Source organism: Sparus aurata, chromosome 21 (assembly GCF_900880675.1).
Source record: "Sparus aurata chromosome 21, fSpaAur1.1, whole genome shotgun sequence".
NCBI lineage: Eukaryota > Metazoa > Chordata > Actinopteri > Spariformes > Sparidae > Sparus > Sparus aurata.
The window spans coordinates 30,907,305-30,929,712 of NC_044207.1; the positions used below are offsets into that span (position 1 = coordinate 30,907,305).

Sequence of the window (22,408 nt, forward strand, 5' to 3'; positions counted from 1 at the left end):
GGCGCTGGGGGCTTTTATTTTGGAGGTGAGTCAGTGTGACCGGATGTTAGGGTAAAGCTGGTTTGCTAACAGCTAACAGCTAACAGCTTGTTAAGTGTGATAAACTAGCAGACCGTTCCGGTAAAAAGCCGAATCACTGACGGAACATCTTCCTCTCATGTTGCTGCTCGACTGAAGAAGCTTCTGGAAGCTGCTCGTGCACGCGCACAGTCTCCATGGCTACAGAGGAGTTCTACGAGGTGACGCACACAAATGCTAACATGCTAACAGCAGCTAAGGGCAGAGTTGAGAGTTGAGTTGATAAAGTTTATGAGCTGATGACAAAAGTGAAACAAAGTGTGAAGTTAGCAGCTCGTTGATCGTTGAAGTGAGTCAAAGTCTGTCCGCAGACAAAACTTCAGGCTGAGCTAGCCTCTGTTAGCTTCTGTTAGCTTCTGCAAAGACCTAGTAGAGTTTGCTGAGTGTTAGCTCAGAGTTAGCTCAGTGAGAACAGATGAGTGTGCAGAATGCTAACAGATTAGATGTCACTGGTTCATTTGTGACTCGTTTCTCAAACTTCGATCGTGTCTGAATCGATAACTGAGTTCCTGTAAACTTATTATCAATATCATGGGGCCAGTAGATCAATATTATCATGAGAGTATAGTTTACATCCTTGTTGCGTAAAGGTTACTTTGACTCTGTTCAACTAGTTCCCAAACAAGTTAAGCTGATAAGAAAAAATCGATCACTAAGGATATTTCTATATTCAATGGATGATTGATGATAACTGCACAGAGGGAAAAACGCCTGCATTGGCATATTGATTTGCTCCAATCAGTAATAATTATATTTATAGAGATGTCTTAAAAGTTTAAAATACATAAACAGAAGAGATGAACACATGTATGTATATTGTTATATACATTTTTATATTGTTGTAGTGTTTAATAACAGCTGATCACTGAGTTCTGATATTTGAGTGAAGACTCACCTGTGGTTGCATGATGATGAGGATGATGATGATGATGCTGGCTGTTGTCCTGCAGGTGGAGCAGATTGTGGACAGAAGGAGGAACAGGAAGGGGAAGTTGGAGTACCTGGTCAGGTGGAGAGGTTATGGTTCTGAGGGGGACACATGGGAGCCGGAGAGTCACCTGTCCACCTGTATGATCTACGTCCATGACTTCAACCGTCAGTACGCAGAGCGGCAGAGAGACAACATGTTGCTGCGCTCCACCCGCAGCTCACCCAGCCACCACTGTAGCCCCACCCATAGACCACCTTGCAGGCTGCCGCCCTCTACGGCTGCTCATGCTGACATCAGCAGTGACATCAGCTGTGGTCTAACTGCAGACTGTGATCGGGTGAAACCCGTTCTCGTCCCAGCTCACCTGGTCCGCCTGGCCTCCATCAGCTCACAGCAGCCTGCTGGTCTGACCCCGGCGTCTCCGGTCGGCTCCGCCCGCCGCAGCGTGGACCTGTCCAAGACCGGCATCAAGATCCTCGTTCCTAAGAGTCCGATGAACAGCCGCCTGGACTCGGATGAGTCTCCCGGCGAGGCGGCTCAGGGCCTGGAGGCCGGAGCTCAGGAGGCTCACCTGGTCCCACCTGAGGTCGCCCTGCTGGAGAAACCTGCAGGAGTCCAGCTGGGGCCCGGAGAGGAGAGAGCCCGCATGGGGACTAGACCCCGCAACCAGAACCCCCTGCCCCCACCACGAGCACCTGTCACACCTGCCGCCATGCGCTCCCTCTGTGGCACAGGTGAGCTCATTTAACCAGGTCTGAATCCATGGTCTGCAGCTGATCTCTATCTGATCTCCATGGTGACCAGGTGTAGAGTCACCTGGCTGAGTGATCTACCTGAATGGGAAATTTTAAATCATGTAAACTAACACGATTGGCGTTCTGACTCCTCCAGGTAACTCGCCACTGATGGAGGCTGTCCCTGCCAACGGGATGTCAGGTGTGCAGAGTGCTGTTGCCGGGTCGACCAGTGTGACTGGGAAACGTCGTCTGGAGGAACGTTGTGCCTTCGACAAACGTCTGAGGTTCAGTGTTCGACAGACGGAGAGTGCTTATCGTTATCGTGACATCGTGGTGAAGAAGCAGGACGGTTTCACCCACATCCTGCTGTCCACTAAAAGCTCTGATAACAACACGCTGAACCCTGAGGTGAGGCCACGACAACAAAACTACTGTTGTCATGATAACTGATGTCTGCAACCACTTAGCTCCTCTTTCCCCTGGCCAGGTGATGAAGGAGATTCAGAGCGCTATGGCGACGGCAGCTTCAGATGACAGTAAGATGGTGTTACTCGGTGCCGTCGGCAGTGTCTTCTGCTGCGGCCTCGACTTCCTGTATTTCATCAGACGCCTGACGGACGACAGGAAGAAGGAGAGCATCAAGATGGCAGAGACCATCAGGTAATGGCCACTGAAGAAGCGAGGTTGCCATAGCTGCTATGTGTGATGTCATCATTTTTGACATCTGTCTTATCGCCCTCAGGACCTTCGTCAACACCTTCATCCAGTTCAAGAAGCCCATTGTGGCAGCAGTAAACGGGCCGGCGCTCGGCCTTGGCGCCGCCATTCTGCCGCTTTGCGATGTGGTGTGGGCCAATGAAAAGGCTTGGTTCCAGACGCCATACACATCCTATGGCCAGACACCCGACGCCTGCTCGTCTTTCACCTTTCCGCGCATCATGGGCCTCGCCTCGGTCAGTCAACCGCCTCATTAACAGGACTTGACCGTAATTAACAGGACTTTACCGTAATTAACAGGACTTGACCGTAATTAACAGGACTTGACGGTAATTAACAGGACATGACCGTAATTAACAGGACTTGACCGTAATTAACAGGACATGATGGTAATTAACAGGACTTGATGGTAATTAACAGGACATGACCGTAATTAACAGGACATGACCGTAGTTAACAGGACTTGACCGTAATTAACAGGACTTGACCGTAATTAACAGGACTTGACGGTAATTAACAGGACATGACCGTAATTAACAGGACTTGACCGTAATTAACAGGACTTGACCGTAATTAACAGGACTTGATGGTAATTAACAGGACTTGACCGTAATTAACAGGACTTGACCGTAATTAACAGGACTTGACCGTAGTTAACAGGACATGACCGTAATTAACAGGACATGACCGTTATTAACAGGACATGACCGTAATTAACAGGACATGATGGTAATTAACAGGACTTGATGGTAATTAACAGGACTTGACCGTAATTAACAAGACTTGACCGTAATTAACAAGACTTGACCGTAATTAACAGGACTTGACCGTAATTAACAAGACATGACTGTAATTAACAGGACATGACCGTAATTAACAGGACATGATGGTAATTAACAGGACTTGACCGTAATTAACAGGACATGACCGTAATTAACAGGACATGATGGTAATTAACAGGACTTGACCGTAATTAACAGGACTTGACCGTAATTAACAAGACATGACTGTAATTAACAGGACTTGACCGTAATTAACAGGACATGACCGTAATTAACAAGACTTGACTGTAATTAACAGGACTTGACTGTAATTAACAGGACTTGACCGTAATTAACAGGACATGACCGTAATTAACAGGACATGATGGTAATTAACAGGACTTGATGGTAATTAACAGGACTTGACCGTAATTAACAAGACTTGACCGTAATTAACAGGACATGACCGTAATTAACAGGACATGACCGTAATTAACAGGACATGACCGTAATTAACAGGACATGACGGTAATTAACAGGACATGACCGTAATTAACAGGACATGACCGTAATTAACAAGGACATGATGGTAATTAACAGGACATGATGGTAATTAACAGGACATGACGGTAATTAACAGGACATGACTGTAATTAACAGGACATGACCGTAATTAACAGGACATGACCGTAATTAACAGGACATGACGGTAATTAACAGGACATGACCGTAATTAACAGGACTTGACCGTAATTAACAGGACATGACCGTAATTAACAAGGACATGATGGTAATTAACAGGACATGATGGTAATTAACAGGACTTGACCGTAATTAACAAGACTTGACCGTAATTAACAGGACATGACCGTAATTAACAAGACTTGACCGTAATTAACAGGACTTGACCGTAATTAACAGGACATGACCGTAATTAACAAGACTTGACCGTAATTAACAGGACTTGACCGTAATTAACAGGACATGATGGAAATTAACAGGACATGACCGTAATTAACAGGACATGACCGTAATTAACAAGACTTGACCGTAATTAACAGGACTTGACCGTAATTAACAAGACTTGACCGTAATTAACAGGACTTGACCGTAATTAACAAGACTTGACTGTAATTAACAGGACTTGACCGTAATTAACAGGACTTGACCGTAATTAACAGGACATGACCGTAATTAACAGGACTTGACCGTAATTAACAGGACATGATGGTAATTAACAGGACATGACCGTAATTAACAGGACATGATGGTAATTAACAGGACTTGATGGTAATTAACAGGACTTGATGGTAATTAACAGGACTTGACCGTAATTAACAAGACTTGACCGTAATTAACAAGACTTGACCGTAATTAACAGGACATGACCGTAATTAACAAGACATGACTGTAATTAACAGGACATGACCGTAATTAACAGGACATGATGGTAATTAACAGGACTTGACCGTAATTAACAGGACATGACCGTAATTAACAGGACATGATGGTAATTAACAGGACTTGACCGTAATTAACAGGACTTGACTGTAATTAACAAGACTTGACTGTAATTAACAGGACTTGACCGTAATTAACAGGACATGACCGTAATTAACAAGACTTGACTGTAATTAACAGGACTTGACCGTAATTAACAGGACATGATGGTAATTAACAGGACTTGACCGTAATTAACAGGACATGACCGTAATTAACAGGACATGATGGTAATTAACAGGACTTGATGGTAATTAACAGGACTTGACCGTAATTAACAAGACTTGACCGTAATTAACAGGACTTGACCGTAATTAACAGGACATGATGGTAATTAACAGGACATGACCGTAATTAACAGGACTTGACCGTAATTAATAGGACATGATGGTAATTAACAGGACTTGACCGTAATTAACAGGACATGATGGTAATTAACAGGACATGATGGTAATTAACAGGACATGACGGTAATTAACAGGACATGACCGTAATTAACAGGACTTGACCGTAATTAACAGGACATGACCGTAATTAACAAGACTTGACCGTAATTAACAGGACTTGACCGTAATTAACAAGACTTGACCGTAATTAACAGGACTTGACCGTAATTAACAGGACTTGACCGTAATTAACAGGACTTGACCGTAATTAACAGGACATGACCGTAATTAACAGGACATGATGGTAATTAACAGGACTTGACCGTAATTAACAGGACATGACCGTAATTAACAGGACTTGATGGTAATTAACAGGACTTGACCGTAATTAACAAGACTTGACTGTAATTAACAGGACATGATGGTAATTAACAGGAAAGGTATTAAAATTAGGGATGCACCAACACTGATACTGGCATCAGGTATCGGGCCGATACTGCGCTCATATACTCGCAAAAATGTGCTGACACCACTTGACTGCATGAAACTGAAGAACGCGATCAGAGGGCGTCTAGAGTGTGGACCCAGATGCCGTCTTACACGGACCTGGACCTATAGTCAATAAATCACTGAAGTATTTTAAGTTTTGACCGCGCCGACAGTTTGCCATCCCAGGTGATGCAGCTCAGCCGATCAAATCTGTGCATTCCAGGCGGTAAACATTGCGACTCTGAACACAAACAGATGAAAGGGGTGAGAAGCGAGTGACAGACGGAGAGACGAGTGAGCGATACGGGGAGAGAAGACAGTGAGACAGAACTCAGCATGGTGTCTCTCAGATGATGAATGTTTCTCAGTCAGTGGATTTGTGATCAGTACAAAAAGGCATTTTCTGACGGAGGTCGTCCAAAAGAGCAGCAGCTAAAACTGACTTCAGGGGAAACAGAAATGTTATTTTTAAAAATTAAGTTCTTTATTTTGAGACAATTTTTAAAAAGCTATTTTATTTTAACTATTTTATTTTGAAATGCTGCCCATTTCCTCAAAGAGAGAAGAAAATGATTTGTATCTACAGTTATATATCTGTTAATTAAATTTAAGTGAAGTGACAATAAATACTGTCAAAATGTTGTTCTTGATCACATGTGTTGAGGCTACTTCAGTATAATTCACACTGATTCAAATGTGGACACTGCGGTAGTTTGAGATATTAAGTTGACTGTTAACTGTTTAATAAGTTTCATTTTGTCAGATATGAAGACGGTGCCAACGTGGAGGCTTTTTGTTGACACAGGAAATGATGATTATTAATATTTATTTGTATTTAATTTATTATCATTTATTGTAACAAGCAGAGAAGAAAATAAATCGGTCTTCCAACTCAGTGCATCTGAAACCTGACGGTTCTTTTAGTGGCAGAAATGTTGGTATCGGCAAGTACACAAATGAAAAACACTCGTACTCTGTTTGAAAAAAATGGTATGGTGTAACCCTAATTAACATGACAGTCATACTAAATGTTGAAACATTGGTTCTGTTCCAGGCTAACGAGCTGCTGCTGAGCGGCAGGAAGCTGACGGCTCAGGAGGCGTGCTCTAAAGGTTTGGTTTCTCAGGTTCTCTGGCCAGGAACCTTTACACAGGAAGTGATGCTGCGAATTAAGGAGTTGGTGACCGTTGACTCACTGGTCAGTCACAAAATGATGTGTATATATTATATCGTCATCACACTGTGACCCATTTATATGTTTTAAATGTCACTCAGCTTTGGTTCCACCGCCTGTCCTGCAGGTTCTACGGGAGTCTAAAGCCCTGATGAGGAACACCAGCCGCAGTGCTCTGGAGCAAGCTAATGAGCTGGAGTGTGAAGCCCTGAAGAGAGTCTGGGGCTCATCGCAGGGAACTGACTCCATCCTGCAGTACCTGCAGAGGAGAACCGAGCTCTGCTAGAACCAGGACCCTGACCAGAAGCTGACCAGGAACAGGACTGGCCTCGTGACTCAGCAGCTCTGAGCTTGCAACAGTGACGCAGCAGATTCTGAGATGGACAGGAAACACTGAACGCTCCTCCTTTTGGTGTCACATTTAAGTTATAATTGCAGGAGGATGATGATTTAAAAATGGACATTTCTGTAAATCGTTTTGTTCTCAAATCTTCCACTTTGGTTTTATCTCTCCTGGGGGGTTCCACAGGGTTCTGCTGTTGGTCCTCCGTTGTTAAGCTTTACATTCTGCCTTTGGGTGGTAACATCTGGAAACTGATAATCAGATTTATGTTTTTGACTATTGTTCCTGCCAGACCAAACTGAGGGCATCGATAACTGTGGCAGTCTGAGAAGAGCCTGAACAAACGTATTCAGGATTTAAACTGCTCACGAAATCAGACTGAATGTTAACTGTATTTATATGGTAACGGACAGCTAAAGACAGCAGATTTCCCACGAGAGTTCTGCAGAATCACCTGTTCTGAGCTGGGTTTACAGTTTCCTTGTGCTACGCTAGGCTAAAAGTCACGGCCCTCTCTCTGTTCTGGACGCACAGAGATGAAACGAGACTCTGACAGAGAACCAGGGGACATGAACAATGTGGCTGTTGCTTTAAATGGACGTAATCTCAGAATTCCATCTGGTGAATTTCCACATGGAGGAATAAACAGTAACTGGAGGCTAGAACTAACACTGACCTTTATGTTCCCATCATGACATCAAAGTTGAGTCCACACCTGCAGTCTGCAGCTCCTCAGTTTGTCTTCGCTTAGACTTTGATGACTGACGTTTCCCTTAGCGCCACCCTCAGGAGTCCATGTTGAGCACAAATCAGTCATCAGATGTACTGAACTTGAGTTCAGTTTAAATTTGTATGATCATGCAGTTTGACAGTGATGAATTATGGGCAAATGTTGACACCTGAGGTCTGAGGAGCTGCAGTGTGCGGGCGTGGCCTGTTATTCATGTGAGGATCTTAGCAGGTTCAGCTCTGTTAACAAAAAAAGTTTTTCTACATGTATAAATAAACAGACTCATACATTCCAGAATAGAACGTCTTGTTTGTCATTTCATAGAAAATACAAACCTGAAACGCCAGCTACAGCCTTCTTATCTAACTTACAAACATCGACACGTCCTGCATCTTAACTGGTCGAACCAGTCACCGAACTAGAAGTGCACTGCTGACAAGCTTGGAGGCAGGATGATAAAAGTAGCTGCTCAGCTGCAGCACTTCAAACAGCAGTAAAACATCACTGCAGGTTTTCTAACAATAAGGAAACATGTTGATGAAGGTTCTCAGTCATCCGGGTCATGGTACTGCGAAGTTCTGTGTCATAGTCAACCAGACTTTCAGTTTGTTGAAGACGCGTCACCTCTCATCCAAAAGACTTCTTCAGTTCTAAGTAACTAGAGGAGCTGCAGACTTTAAACTTTGTGTGTGAATGTCCTTACATAATGTGTGAGAGTGTCCTTACATAATGTGTGAGTGTCCTTGCACAGTGTGAGTGTCCTAGCATAGTGTGGGAATGTCCTTACATAATGTGTGAGAGTGTCCATGCACAGTGTGGGAGTGTCCTTACATAATGTGTGAGTGTCCTTGCACAGTGTGAGTGTCCTAGCATAGTGTGGGAGTGTCCTTACATAATGTGTGAGAGTGTCCTTGCACAGTGTGGGAGTGTCCTTACATAATGTGTGAGTGTCCTAGCATAGTGTGGGAGTGTCCTTACATAATGTGTGAGTGTCCTTGCACAGTGTGGGAGTGTCCTTACATAATGTGTTAGTGTCCTTGCACAGTGTGGGAGTGTCCTTACATAATGTGTGAGTGTCCTAGCATAGTGTGGGAGTGTCCTTACATAATGTGTGAGAGTGTCCTTGCACAGTGTGAGTGTCCTAGCATAGTGTGGGAGTGTCCTTACATAATGTGAGAGTGTCTTTGCACAGTGTGGGAGTGTCCTTACATAATGTGTGAGAGTATCCTTGCACAGTGTGGGAGTGTCCTTACATAATGTGTGAGAGTGCCCTTGCACAGTGTGGGAGTGTCTTTACATAATGTGTGAGTGTCCTTGCACAGTGTGAGTGTCCTAGCATAGTGTGGGAGTGTCCTTACATAATGTGTGAGAGTGTCCTTACACAGTATGGGAGTGTCCTAACATAGTGGGGGAGTGTCCTTACATAATGTGTGAGTGTCCTTACACAGTATGGGAGTGTCCTAACATAGTGTGGGAGTGTCCTTACATAATGTGTGAGAGTGTCCTTACACAGTATGGGAGTGTCCTAACATAGTGGGGGAGTGTCCTTACATAATGTGTGAGTGTCCTAGCATAGTGTGGGAGTGTCCTTACATAATGTGTGAGTGTCCTTACACAGTATGGGAGTGTCCTAGCATAGTGTGGGAGTGTCCTTACATAATGTGTGAGTGTCCTTGCACAGTGTGAGTGTCCTAGCATAGTGTGGGAGTGTCCTTACATAATGTGTGAGAGTGTCCTTACACAGTATGGGAGTGTCCTAACATAGTGGGGGAGTGTCCTTACATAATGTGTGAGTGTCCTTACACAGTATGGGAGTGTCCTAACATAGTGTGGGAGTGTCCTTACATAATGTGTGAGAGTGTCCTTACACAGTATGGGAGTGTCCTAACATAGTGGGGGAGTGTCCTTACATAATGTGTGAGTGTCCTAGCATAGTGTGGGAGTGTCCTTACATAATGTGTGAGAGTGTCCTTACACAGTGTGGGAGTGTGTTTATATAGTGTGTGAGTGTCCTTACAGAGCAGAGCCTACTTGATGAAGATGGTTTTAAAACCAGAGCCTCAGATGAAGTAAATTTAATATCCTGGTTGGAAGTTAGACTGAAAATAGATTTGTAGATTAGAGCAACACCTCCCCCCTGTTTAGAGGCTGAGCAACATGGGCGTAGTTATAGTCAGGAGGAGAGGCTTCATTTAATGGTTTCAGCCATGTTTCACATCATGTCAATCATGTCCAGCGTATTCCCAGTAATCAAATCATTGATCAGTCAAGCTTTGGTGGACAGAAGCCAAATTTGAAGGTCTGAAGCTCATTGGAGCAGTTTCCAGCGACCGACCGTTCAGTGGAGCTCACGGTAGATAGTTTAGTAATTATTGCAATAAGGTTCCTTTCAGTCTCCTTTGAGACATTTCCACAAGGTCAGAGGAGGAGATCAAGATTAAGTTATTATGATTTACACATTTAGAGGATGATTCAATGAAAAAGTGGCGAGGGAAGGTGACAGTCTCTATGAACTAAGCTATCAGTCTGGTAGTCTGCACCATGTCCCTGACCAACCATGTTAACTAGGCTAGTGGACTCATACCAGCACTAACAGTAGACCCATTCACACTGGCTTTTGGGTGCGGCTTTAGTACGCCAATTCCCCGCCTCCGTCTCAGTGTGAATCTCTCGGAGGCGGTGGGGGTGAAATTTAGTTCCGGCGCTGATCCGCCTCTGGAGGTAGTATCAGGGCCATATTATTGGAGAACCGAACCAGTGTGAACGGATAATCCGGCTTCGTGTATTGGGGGCGTGTCGATCGGACCGTCGTTAACTACACAGGTCCTTCACTCAACTTAATACAGAGAGGTGTCCCACAAAGCAACGTTACAGGACCCAACAAGAGTAAACTAGTGACTTAAACTGTCTTTGATAACTTATATGAGTAAAAAATACCGCAGATATACGTGGAGAAGCGTCCGTCCTCCCGCCCGTCCTACTGACTCTTCCTCTGCCCGAAAAACAGCATCTGTCACCGGCAAAAAACTTTAACTCACCGATTGTTTGTGATGAAAATAAATCACCACGACGGTCAGCCCTCCCGACCGAGACTTCAGTGAACTTTCTCCCAGAAAACAGCCTCTGTCCCCGCGAGTGAGGAAGTCAGATTGACAGGGAAGACACGGGGGAACACCTTGATAAAACAGACATCATCATCATGACGTGTACCGTCACGCCTCTTTAGGAGCTGCAGCGCCGGTGTTGTGCCAGAAAACGACTGCTTGCCAAAAAACGACTGACCCCAACGGGAACGCCCATCGGGGGTGTTACTGGTCTCTCCACAGCAAATGACTGCTCCCGACGGGAACGCCCACTCCTGAGTTACAGGGGCAGTCATTTTTCGGCAAGGCCTCGCCAAAAAGTGACTGCCCCCTGTAACTCAGGAGTGCAAAGGATGACACTGACCAAATTCAGTGTACATACACCTGTTACCCTCTTTTATCACTCCAGAAAATTGTGTGAATATTGCCCTTTGCACTTCTGAGTTACAGGGGGCAGTCTCTTTTTGGCACGGCCTTGCCGAAAAATGACTGCCCCTGTAACTCAGGAGTGCAAAGGGTGACACAGACCAAATTCACTGTCACTGTACTGTAACCTTGTCAGGCAGCCTCATGCTTCCTTATCTTACAACAGCAGCAGCAGCATAAACAACAACGACAATAAAAGTATACCACCAAAACTCATCTCATGATTGTTAATTTAAAGACAAGTTGTAGCGTATGACAGAATGACAGCCTACTTCTCAATACAACATATCCTCGCAGTTATGCTGTGGACTGCAGTAACACCCCCGATGGGCGTTCCCGTTGGGGTCAGTCGTTTTTTGGCAAGCAGTCGTTTTCTGGCACAACACCGGCTTTCTGTGTGAATTCACGGTGGTTTGTCTTTAAGGCGGAGCTGCTTCACTCTGTGTGAATCACCATCGGTGGAGAATTGGCGAGAAGTGGCTGCAGCTTTTATGCGTCTTCTCCTGTGTGAATGGAGCTAGTAACACTAGCAGGCTCTCGTTACCTGCACCCTGCTGAGCGCTACATCCCGGGTGTCAAACAGGGTTAGGGTCAGGTTAGGGCTGGCCAGCGGTTCACAGCTGTGAGCCTACTGTACGTCTCATCATTACCCCACTGAGGTAAGAGACCGGAGGCAGTTAATCTATGCCGACACATCTTTCTTGCAGCCTGAAAAGTCCTGGCTAGGCTATCTTTTGGATCTCAGACTGAATGTGGCGAATATTGTTGGTGTCAGCAAGAATTACAATGTTGCTGTAGCTTGTGGTACTGTGTGCCTGGGTTCCCTGTTTCTCCCTGCGTGATGCCAGCACCCTAAGATTAGCCTCTACGTCTAAAGCTCTGGAACCTGGTAAACAGCAAACAGTGGCTGAAGACGCTAACTTAACATTGTGGTGATGGAGTCTCCTATCACTAGTGTGTAAGACGCCATCACACAGACGCTCTGGTGGTCAAAAAAGCAGAAAATAAATCATGAATCAGACGAACAGCGGCAGTAAAACAGGAAACTGTGTACAGTTTGAGTGTTGTTTACATGATGAAAGACAACTTTTCATCTACAATTATGATACATCTTCATGGTGTCAAACATTTATATAAGCAACTGTAAAAAAGTGTTGAGAAACTAACGAGATATGAGAAAACCCGGTATATTAAAAGATTGTTAACAGCTATCAGGTTATCGAGATAGCAGCTAATAAATCATAACTAATGATGATTAGGATACTTTATTAGGTAATAAAAACAGGTTAATGATAACAAAGGAAAACGAGAGCCGTTGGTTAAAACCAAATTAACTACAACATTTTATTTTCTCAGTATGACATCATTTGATACATAACTGTATGAGTGTCTGTGGTTCTAAACCTGAGGGTCGCGGCCCCACAGAGGGTCACATGATCAGTCTGAGAGGTCACAGGAAGGAAAACATTTAATCACCATAATCAACATAATTATGTTTTACTTGTTTAAACTTAACTCAACGAGGTGTCTTTGATTTATGAACTTCTGCAAAAGATTCAAAGAAATCAAATGAAAATTATTTTAGAAATGTACTTTTATCAACTCAAATGAAAATGTTCTTCTGAAAGATTTAGTTTGAGTCATTTTAATCCAAACTAACCTGGCACAGGCTTCTAAAACAAAACCTGATCCAGATACAAATCAAACCAGAACAGGTGACATGTGAGCAGCTGACATCATCACGGTGGACAGGTGTCGTGTGCTCCTGTAGCCAGGTGCAGCTGGTAGGTTTGGTCATGGAAGATGAGCAGACTGTAGAAGTTCTCGCCTCCTCTCAGGACTCCGTGTTCGTTTCCTCTCCACGACACTGGACTGTCGACAAAACCATGAACCGTCAGTGACACCCAGGACTCCAGCCGAGGCTGCTCCAGGTAATACCTGTAGGACAGGTGAGCACTGGATTCAGGTTCTAAGTGAGACCTCGTGTTTCATTTTGGATCTGCGTCCTGCTACAAAATAATCTGAAAATGGACTCAAACAAATACAAACAAATACGGGCTGAACACGGCTGATGTGATTCTGTCCATCCTGTCAGAGCTTCAATGATTGATTATTGATCAGTTAGTTGTCAAATATAAACTGTTGAGCTGAGTATGTTTTATAGAAAAGTCCTCATTCTTTCCTCTGTGACAGTAAACTGAATATCTGAAGACATCTGAGGATGTCTAACCTGAACACACAATGATTTTTCTTTTTGACACTAAGGGAAATAAAACCCGACACAACTGTAACAGAAAAGATTCAGAGTTCCAAAGTGGCTTCAAATTCAACGTTGCTCAGTGAATCATTGGTCAAACAGAGGTCAGCTGACCTGATCTGCTGGATGAGTCGGTGGACGTCCTGAGGCAGCAGCAGTCCACAGACGGAGACACTCAGAGCTCGACTCACTGTCGTCTTCGGCTCAGGACACACCAGTGAGGACAGGAAGCTGCTGGACGAGTTCTCACTGAAACCACAGAAGAAGAGTCAATGGGAGGAAACGCCACACTAAGTCACACATACATCAGGACGTCCGTCCCAGTGGACTCCATACCAGCACTAACAGTAACACTAGCAGGCTCTCCAGTCACCTGCGAGCTGCCGAGTGCTACATCCCTCGTGTCAAACCTTCTCAAACACCTGTCGATGTTGCTGGACACAACAGCAGCGCCGACTCCAGCAGGATGAAGGCCGTCTGCTCTCAGCAGGTCCCCAGGAAGAGGTCCAGTTATCCAGAAGCTGTATCCCTGCTCCCTACAGTGACGCACAGGCCGGCAGTTCACAGCTGTAAGCCTGCTGTACGAGCCAGACAACAACAAGTTTTTCAAGATGGCGGCGCGTGCAGACACAGCGGCTCGGCTCTCTCTTTACGTTCATCATTTTCTTTTGGACTCACAGCCGACTGGATTATTTTTGACCGAGCACAGTTACTTCTAGGGGTGTAACGATTCATCTACTACATCGATGAATCGTTTTATTTTCCTATGATCCAACTACAACGGTCTGTGCTGGGCAAGTTGGCCTTCCAGGAGACATATATCGAATAAAAATGGTTTGAAATGGTAAAGAATCGATTCTTTTCATACTAGGAAATTGCACATTGGATTTAAGCACGGCAAACTTTAAGGATGTGTGTTTCTTTAGCACTTTTAACGATAAAGACATGTCAAACGTTACTCGATTCAGTCTGCCTGTCTGTGACGTCATCAGCACGTGCTGGCAGCAGCGCAACTCTTAGAACAACAACAAAACGCAGCATGGCGGATGGCAGAGGAGACGGTGAGTGTGTGTGGAAACACTTTGGCTTTTGCAAAGATGGAGATGTTCTAATTAATTCACTCGCTGTTTGTAGAATATGTAAAAGCCAATTAAAAAACATGGCAACACGATTAATCTCTCCAACCACCTACTAAGGCGCCATGGGATTTCACACAACGCCGACGGTCCAGGCACCTCCTGCAGCGTTACTGCTGCAGCAGCAGCAGCAGCAGCAGCAGCGCAGGGGACGTCAGCTCTGCAGAATGTCGACTGCACTTTGTTTTTGGTTTTACTATTGTACTCTTTTTATGTTGTAATCAACAGCAGAAGTAGCAGGTACACCTACTGTTAATTCAACCTGAAGAAATGTTGGTTGCACTTACTGTACTGTATTTTATACTGAAAATGAGAGCAGAAAAGTTTAACCTTCTGGTTGCACTTCATTCAAATAAAAGGTTAATACATCTGCCATTAATTGTTGTTTACTTGTTTATATCCATAATTAATTTAAACCTGATTCCCTTACAAGAAACAACAGGGATCTAGGAAACGTCACCTGTACTGTCCAGTATCCAGGTATTTATTTCACAGTCACACTGGTTGAATTTTTGGCTAAAAAGTTACTGAATCAATTTCAAGTCACTGAATCGTATCGGATCGTATCGTTCTAAATGAACCAAGATCGTCCTTGAATCGTATCAGCAACCATGAATTGTGATACGAATTGAATCATTGTTAAAATGAATCGTTACACCCCTAGTTACTTCTCATCTGCAATAACTAGGCAGGAATTCATTTTGACATTTTTTCTGTCCCTTTAGAGATCCTACGCACCCGAGCGTCCACCAGAGGAAACATCGTACCTGCATAATGACACCGGCGGTGGAGGGAGAGGAAACAGAAGATTTATCATGCAGATTTAAAACATGTCATGCCCAAGTTCCCCACCAGAGGCACAAAATAAACACACACACCTCAGACAGGCAGTCCATATTTCCCTCACTCTCACCCCAGCTTACAGACCCTGGATCTGTAGAATCAAACAGCGATGGAGACAGTACAGGTTTGGTCTGAGGACACCACCTCAATGCTGCAGGACTGTTTTGGAAGCACAGACTCTGATATGTTTGAAGACCTTGAGGAACAGACTGCATCTGTGCTGGGGTACATAACTTCTGCACAGACTGTAACCACACAAAGGACAGTTAAGGTGTACCCCGACCCAAAGTCCTGGATTAACAGCACGGTGAGGGAACTGCTCAAGGAGAGAGATGCAGCATTCAGGCCTGATGACAGACGGGCTTACAGCGATGCACGGGGGAAGTTAAAAAGAAGCATAAGTGATGACAAGCGGCAACACAAACAGCACATCGAACAACAACAACAACAACAACCCCTGTAGCATGTGGGGAGGTATGAAGGCACTGACAGACTACAGAGGGAAGACTTCAACCTGCCTGATGTCCTCAACCAATTCTTTGTTGGCTTTGACACACACAGAGAGGTGACTGCCCCACTCATCAGCCCACCAGCTGGGAGTCCAACCTGGTTCTCCAGCACCACCAAGTGAGAGCAATGTTTAGGAGGGTTAATGGGAATAAGGCAGCAGGTCAGGACTGTGTACCAGGCCGGGTACTGAAGAGACTCTCCCTACAACATACTGATGTTCCAACGTGCCTGAAATCTTCCACCATCATATCTGTGCCTGAGAAATCACCTGCAAATTGCTTGAAAGCGCACCTCCCATGAAGTGCTTCGAGAGCCTGGTGCTCTCACACATCAGGAGCATCATTCCACCGGACCTGGACCCGCACCAGGCCTACCAGGCAAACCGCTCCACTGAGGACACATCAACACAGCTCTGCACAGCGCCCTGACATATCTGGAGAAACCAAAATGCTATGTGAGGATGCTATTTGTGGACTTCATCTCTCACAAGCTGGTGAGTAAACTCCAGACCCTGGGCTTTGGTTCACAACTGTGTTCAAGGATCATGGACTTTCTCTAACATCCTTCGCAGCGAGTGAGAAATGGAAACAGCTCCTCCTCATCCTGAACACAGGCACCCCACCCGGCTGTGTGCTGAGTCCAGTGCTCTCCACACGACTGCACCCATCTACACCTCCAACTCCATCGCAACATTTGCTGACGACACAACTGTGGTGGGCCTGACTGCAGACAATGAGGAGACAGCATCCAAGCTGGTGGTGAACCGTCTTGCGAGTTGGTGTGAGGACAACAACCTGGTCCGTAACACCTCCAGGACAAAAGGAGCTGATCATTGACTTCAGGAGAACTAAAGACCACCTCCCCGAGTCAGCGTGTGGAGGCAGCTGATGTGGAGCTCCATCACCTCACAGCTTGTCAAAAAGGCCCAACAGAGACAGTTTTTCCTCTGCACGGCTGCCGAACGCCAACTGCCTTCAGGCAGACGTTCAGGACCATTAAATCCACCACCAACAGACTGAGAACCAGCTTCTACCTCAGAGCTGTGACCTCCATCAGCCCCATGATGAACATCCACCCACAGAAACGGCAGCAGTTATTGACATTCTTGCACCACCACTGTTCTGCACAGTAACACTGTTAAAGCTGCTACCTCTTACACTTTTATACTGCTTTTCTTTTTTTACTGTATACACGTGTATATTTTAACTATGCATTTTATTTGGTATACTTTACTACTGTCGGCTACTACTTCTACTGGACTGAAGAGAAAAGCCATTAACAATTCCATTGTACATGTGTATAGTGACAATAAGGCATATTCTATTCTATTCTCTCACCAGCTGATGTGGGCGTCCACGGCTCCGATCCACTCCAAGAGGCTGTGAGGGTCACATGACTGCAGGTCACATGACTGCAGGGCAGGGCAGGATAGGTCGGTGAGGGTGTGACTGCTGACATCAGGTCTGTGCTCCGACCAATCGTAACGAGACAAGAGGTCCTGCAGAGAGGCTCCTCCCCCTACAGGACAGACAGCAGGGGGTTATGGGTAATACCCTGTGAAGCTTAGCTGTAGTCAGCTCAGCTAGGGTGTGTCTCATAAAACACACATGTCCAAAACAACAGAAGTTCTATGAATGTGTTATAAACACAACAACACGAGCTGAAGCTCCGACTGAAGGATCGGAAGAAGAGCTTGGAGCACGGAGTGTTTTATTCTGAAAGTTAACCGTTGTGTTGGTGACTTCCTGTCTGCTCTGAGCTGGATGCAGCTGATGTGATGCTCCGACATCCGGCTGAAACAGAAGCCCTGTGTATCTGCTGCAGAAGAGTCCGGACCGCCGGAGCAGAGACAGAACACAGCCGGGCCAGTGGAACATCACACTGAGACCAGACTGAAACGGATCAGCTCCGCTGCCGTGGCCGATCGGAGACGGACCCAACATGGATCTGGTGGAATTTAGGGGTTAACAGCTAGCATGTTCGGTGGCTGTCTGGTGTGTTTTGCTCGTTGTTAGTTTGTTACACAAACAGCCGACAGCGAAGCTCACACAGCACCGCCAATACGACAACACTCTGACCTCTTCAGCCGTCAACTGAAGCGTCTCTGGGCTTATTAGCGGACCAGCAGGACAGCCCGTCCTGCAGACACCCAGCCTGTTTACTTTACCAAACAAACCCAGAGACACTCTGACAGTGAGGAGCGTCTCTGGAGGATGAGCGACCCTTAGCGGAGCAGCAGAAGACCAGAAGAGGGGCTGAAGAGGTCGGTGTGTTTACCAGGACACTTCAGCTCATAAACCGCTTTTCAGAACCACAAGAGGCACAGAAACAACCAGAGCTGCTGCGAGTCAACAGCTTGAGTCAATCAGAGAGAACAAAGCTAACAAAACCTTCCAATCACAGTCGGTAGAGGGCGGATCTTACAAGAAATCCAGGAGGATCCACAAAAAAGGCGAGGCTACCTCACAAGCTAATTTTCAAATGATGGACTCACATCAGCTGATTGGTTGTGTCTTTGTGACTCAGTCCGATCCGTGTCTGATGATGTCACTCTCACCTGGATGGTGTGACAGCAGGAAGTCTGTCTTCAGTTGAAGTCGTGACCTCAGACCTGTGAGGAGTCGCTGGTAGCCCCGCCCACCAGGAGCCATGCTGCTGTCAGTCAGATCTACACATACGACTGTAGTACAAATACACACATACATACAGTAGTTTAGTAAATGTACTTTTTTAACAAGTCGGCTGTTGCAGGAAAGAGACATTTGATACGGTGCACAGGCGTTCTGTTGGGTACCGTATCTGCAGGTTGTTCTGTGGTTGAATCTGGACGGTTTCCCCTCAACTCCCAACAACTCAAACGAGTCTTTATCCAGAGAGAGAGACAGGTGACCTGCAGACAGACAGACAGTCAGACAGACAGGTGTGTTCAGTTTCACAGGTCATTTTTTTTTTCTATTTACGTCAGAGCACAATTTGTGGCAGAACGCAGACGTGTGCGTCACTTCACTTTGGAAAACCTGCGGATCAAATGTCTGCAGAGTGGAAATAACTTAAAGCAGAAAGTAAAAGAAGTCCAGCGGCGACATGTAACATCTGCAGTATGACTATTTCATGAGGGGGAAACAAAGAGCTGCATTAATGCAAAAAATCTGATACGGCATATAAAAAAACATGTCCTCAAGACAGCGACATGGCCACAAATATTACAGAGCAGGTCATTAAATGAATCTCTCTGGATAACCAGCTCATCTCCGCGGTACAGGATCAGGGTTTTCTTTGTCTCCTGGAGTTGTTGAATCCCTGGTGTGTCCTACCATCTCTGCATTACATCACACTCACTCCACTCTGGAGTTACAGCGTGCCGTATGAGCACTAGTTTGGTCTCATACAGCAGAGCATGTAAAACAGACAGTCGAGGAGATGCTGAACGCTGTGAAGTAGACGAGCAACGCGTCCACGTCATTTTACGTGACAACGTAAGGAATATGTAAAAGCAGTGGATGATATGGAGGCACCAAGCGTGGGCTGCGTCTCTCACACTTCAGCTGCTGTAACGAGGGTCTGCTGTCACAGTGCAGCGTCACACACTCACCTGCTAACACCAGGAAGGTGGAGGACGATGTTGGAACAGCATATGTAGAATAAGACAGAGCCGTATGAAAGTATAGACTTTGTTTCAACAAAAAAAGGAACAGCTTGGATGCAGGGACTTTGTTTCTTAATACAGCTGTATTATCCAGGACAATATGAGTTAAGGCTAAATATTGGATCAGGACTCGGTATCGGCACATAATGAATATTAAAGGACTCGGATCGGGATCATAAAAAAAACTGATCAGGACATCTCTAATTCGTATATTGATAACTAACATCAGAGCTGTGACATCACTTTCTTTTTAGGAAGGGGTGTGACATACCTCAACAACCAATCACACCAGAGGTCAGTGAGGTAACTTCAGGGTAAAGGCTGATTTATAATCACACGTCAGTGATGACACCATTATAACACTGATAATGTCCTCATCAGAGAACTAATGAGGAGAAAGGTTTTTACCGTTTGGCATCAGGGCGACACAGTTATCTTCATCGATTCTGGTCCTGTACGACACACCGTACACACTACCTGAGAGACAGACAGGTGTGAACAGGTGTACATCAAGTGTCAAAGGTGTTTAACATTTACATTTAGTGCATTTATCAGACGCTTTTATCCAAATTGACTGACAGTAATTCATGCATACATTCACACACTGATGGTGGCAGCTGCCATGCAACACCAGCACACCAGGAGCAGATTGTGGTTAGGTTAGGTTATCTTGCTCAAGGACACTTCGACATGCAGACCAGGGGAATCGAAACAGCGACCTTCTGATAACAAGACGCTGGCTCTACCCCCTGAGCCACAGCCGCCCCACAGGTGTGTCTTAGGTGTGTGTCAGGTATGAACAGGTGTGTTACCCTGGTACACTGCCGTCTTCAGGAAGTGTTTGTCCAGCAGTTCATATATGGGCATGTTCCTGATCAGGTAGAAACTGTTGAAACTGTTGAATACAGCGTCCAGGTGAGAGGGGGCGGAGCTACACTCAGGCAGCAGCAGAGACACCTGCACAGGTAAAACAACTGAGCTGAGGACTGCAGCGAAAACACTTTTCGGATGTCAAAAAAACATTTGGATTCCAGTAGCGCCGAGATCCAAAAGTGGCTGAAAGTATGTCGATTGCTGCTCAGCGGCATAAACCGATCCCCAGACTGGCATAAAGATCCCCAGACTGGTACAAAGATCCCCAGACTGGTACAAAGATCCCCAGACTGGTACAAAGATCCCCAGACTGGTACAAAGATCCCCAGACTGGCATAAAGTTCCCCAGACTGGTACAAAGATCCCCAGACTGGTACAAAGATCCCCAGACTGGTACAAAGATCCCCAGACTGGTACAAAGATCCCCAGACTGGCATAAAGATCCCCAGACTGGTACAAAGATCCCCAGACTGCCTGCCATCTTTGTACCAGTCTGAGGATCTTTATGCCAGTCTGGGGATCTTTATACCAGTCTGGGGATCTTTGTACCAGTCTGGGGATCTCTGTACCAGTCTGGGGATCTTTGTACCAGTCTGGGGATCTCTGTACCAGTCTGGGGATCTTTATACCAGTCTGGGGATCGGTATATGCCGCTGAGCAGCAATCGACATACCTTCAGCCACTTTTGGATCTCGGTGTCACTCCTGGATTCTGTATGATTATGTTTTTATCACATTAGTGAAACAGCTGATCAATAATCTTATCATCATGTAGTGATCAGGAAGATTCTTCAGAATTACAATTCAACTGCAAAACTACAATTCACTTTCTATTAAATGTGTTACACTCTGATGTTTTCTTGCTTTATATTTTCTATATTATCACAAACTGCAGCAGGAAGTATCATCATCATAATAATAAGATAAATACTTATGTATTGATTATATTCTGTTTATTATAAATTTTTTTTACATATATGTGTAATTACAATACTTGTGTTAACAATACCAACAAAATCACAAGTAGTATGATATCATAAAAACATCAGCGGTGTGATGTTTTAATGTCCGCCTACCTGCTGCCACGTGACATTATAATAAAGTTTGGGCTCTCGTTTGTTTAGAATACAGACTTTTATTTTGAAATTCTGGCCCGACACGTGTAAACTCGGTTAGTGTTTCTCGCTGTCAGACCAGACACGTGACTAGCAGCGGCTAGCATACCGCCACACAGTCCTGTTAGCTAACTGTAGTCACGTGTCTGTTCTAAGACAGTCCAGGCTAAGCTAACTCTGATGCAAACACGCGTACAGCTAACATCATGAAAGTATTAGTTCTACCTAAAATCGATGGCTAACATGCTAGCATGCTAACTGTGTTACCTTGTAGTTGAAGTGCAGCTGCTCCACCTGAGAACTGATCCGGTTCTTCTCGTTCAGGAAACTGGACCGATCACAGACGAGCAGAGACCGAGGAGTCTGATCCAGATCAACAGACATCTTCACCAGAACTTTATTAACACTTTATTTTATTATCACTTCACTTGGACTTTATTTAGCTCTGATCTCCGCACAGGAAGCTAACAACACACTTCCTGTGACGATGGGTTTTCAACATAAAAGCTTCTTCTTCTTCTTCTTCTTCTTCTTCTTCTTCTTCTTCTTCTTCTTCTTCTTCTTCTTCTTGTACGATTCGGGCAGTTTAGACGCTGTTTAGTGTGTTACTGCCCTCCACAGGTCCGATGATGAACTAGATTTTTACATACATAAAAGCTTCAAATAAAACCCTG

General features: G+C 45.1%; 2 protein-coding genes across 6 annotated transcripts; one reads left to right on the forward strand and one right to left on the reverse strand.

Moving 5' to 3' along the window:
- The first annotated feature begins 18 nt into the window (after window positions 1-18).
- On the forward strand, window positions 19-8,145 carry cdyl (chromodomain protein, Y-like). Of its 2 annotated transcripts, none has more exons than XM_030403104.1 (7): window positions 19-239; window positions 1,029-1,743; window positions 1,901-2,154; window positions 2,234-2,406; window positions 2,489-2,699; window positions 6,654-6,797; window positions 6,901-8,145. In XM_030403104.1, exons 1-7 carry the CDS (start codon window positions 216-218, stop codon window positions 7,057-7,059), a joined length of 1,680 nt encoding a protein of 559 aa, XP_030258964.1. In that variant the 5' UTR covers window positions 19-215; the 3' UTR covers window positions 7,060-8,145. The 2 variants fall into 2 exon arrangements, with proteins under 2 accessions (XP_030258964.1, XP_030258965.1); XM_030403105.1 differs by having other exon boundaries at window positions 236-367.
- Window positions 8,146-12,674: 4,529 nt separating this feature from the next.
- On the reverse strand, window positions 12,675-22,250 carry rpp40 (ribonuclease P/MRP 40 subunit). Of its 4 annotated transcripts, none has more exons than XM_030403136.1 (9): window positions 22,002-22,250; window positions 20,560-20,704; window positions 20,156-20,224; window positions 18,896-18,991; window positions 18,659-18,781; window positions 17,439-17,619; window positions 14,023-14,190; window positions 13,727-13,861; window positions 12,675-13,227 (listed from the first exon to the last, which is right to left on the reverse strand). In XM_030403136.1, the coding sequence occupies exons 1-9, from the start codon at window positions 22,116-22,118 to the stop codon at window positions 13,095-13,097; spliced, it is 1,167 nt and encodes a 388-aa protein (XP_030258996.1). In that variant the 5' UTR covers window positions 22,119-22,250; the 3' UTR covers window positions 12,675-13,094. The 4 variants fall into 4 exon arrangements, with proteins under 4 accessions (XP_030258996.1, XP_030258995.1, XP_030258994.1 ...); XM_030403135.1 differs by having other exon boundaries at window positions 12,675-13,293; window positions 14,035-14,190; window positions 22,002-22,248; XM_030403134.1 differs by having other exon boundaries at window positions 12,675-13,293; window positions 22,002-22,248.
- Window positions 22,251-22,408: the final 158 nt, after the last annotated feature.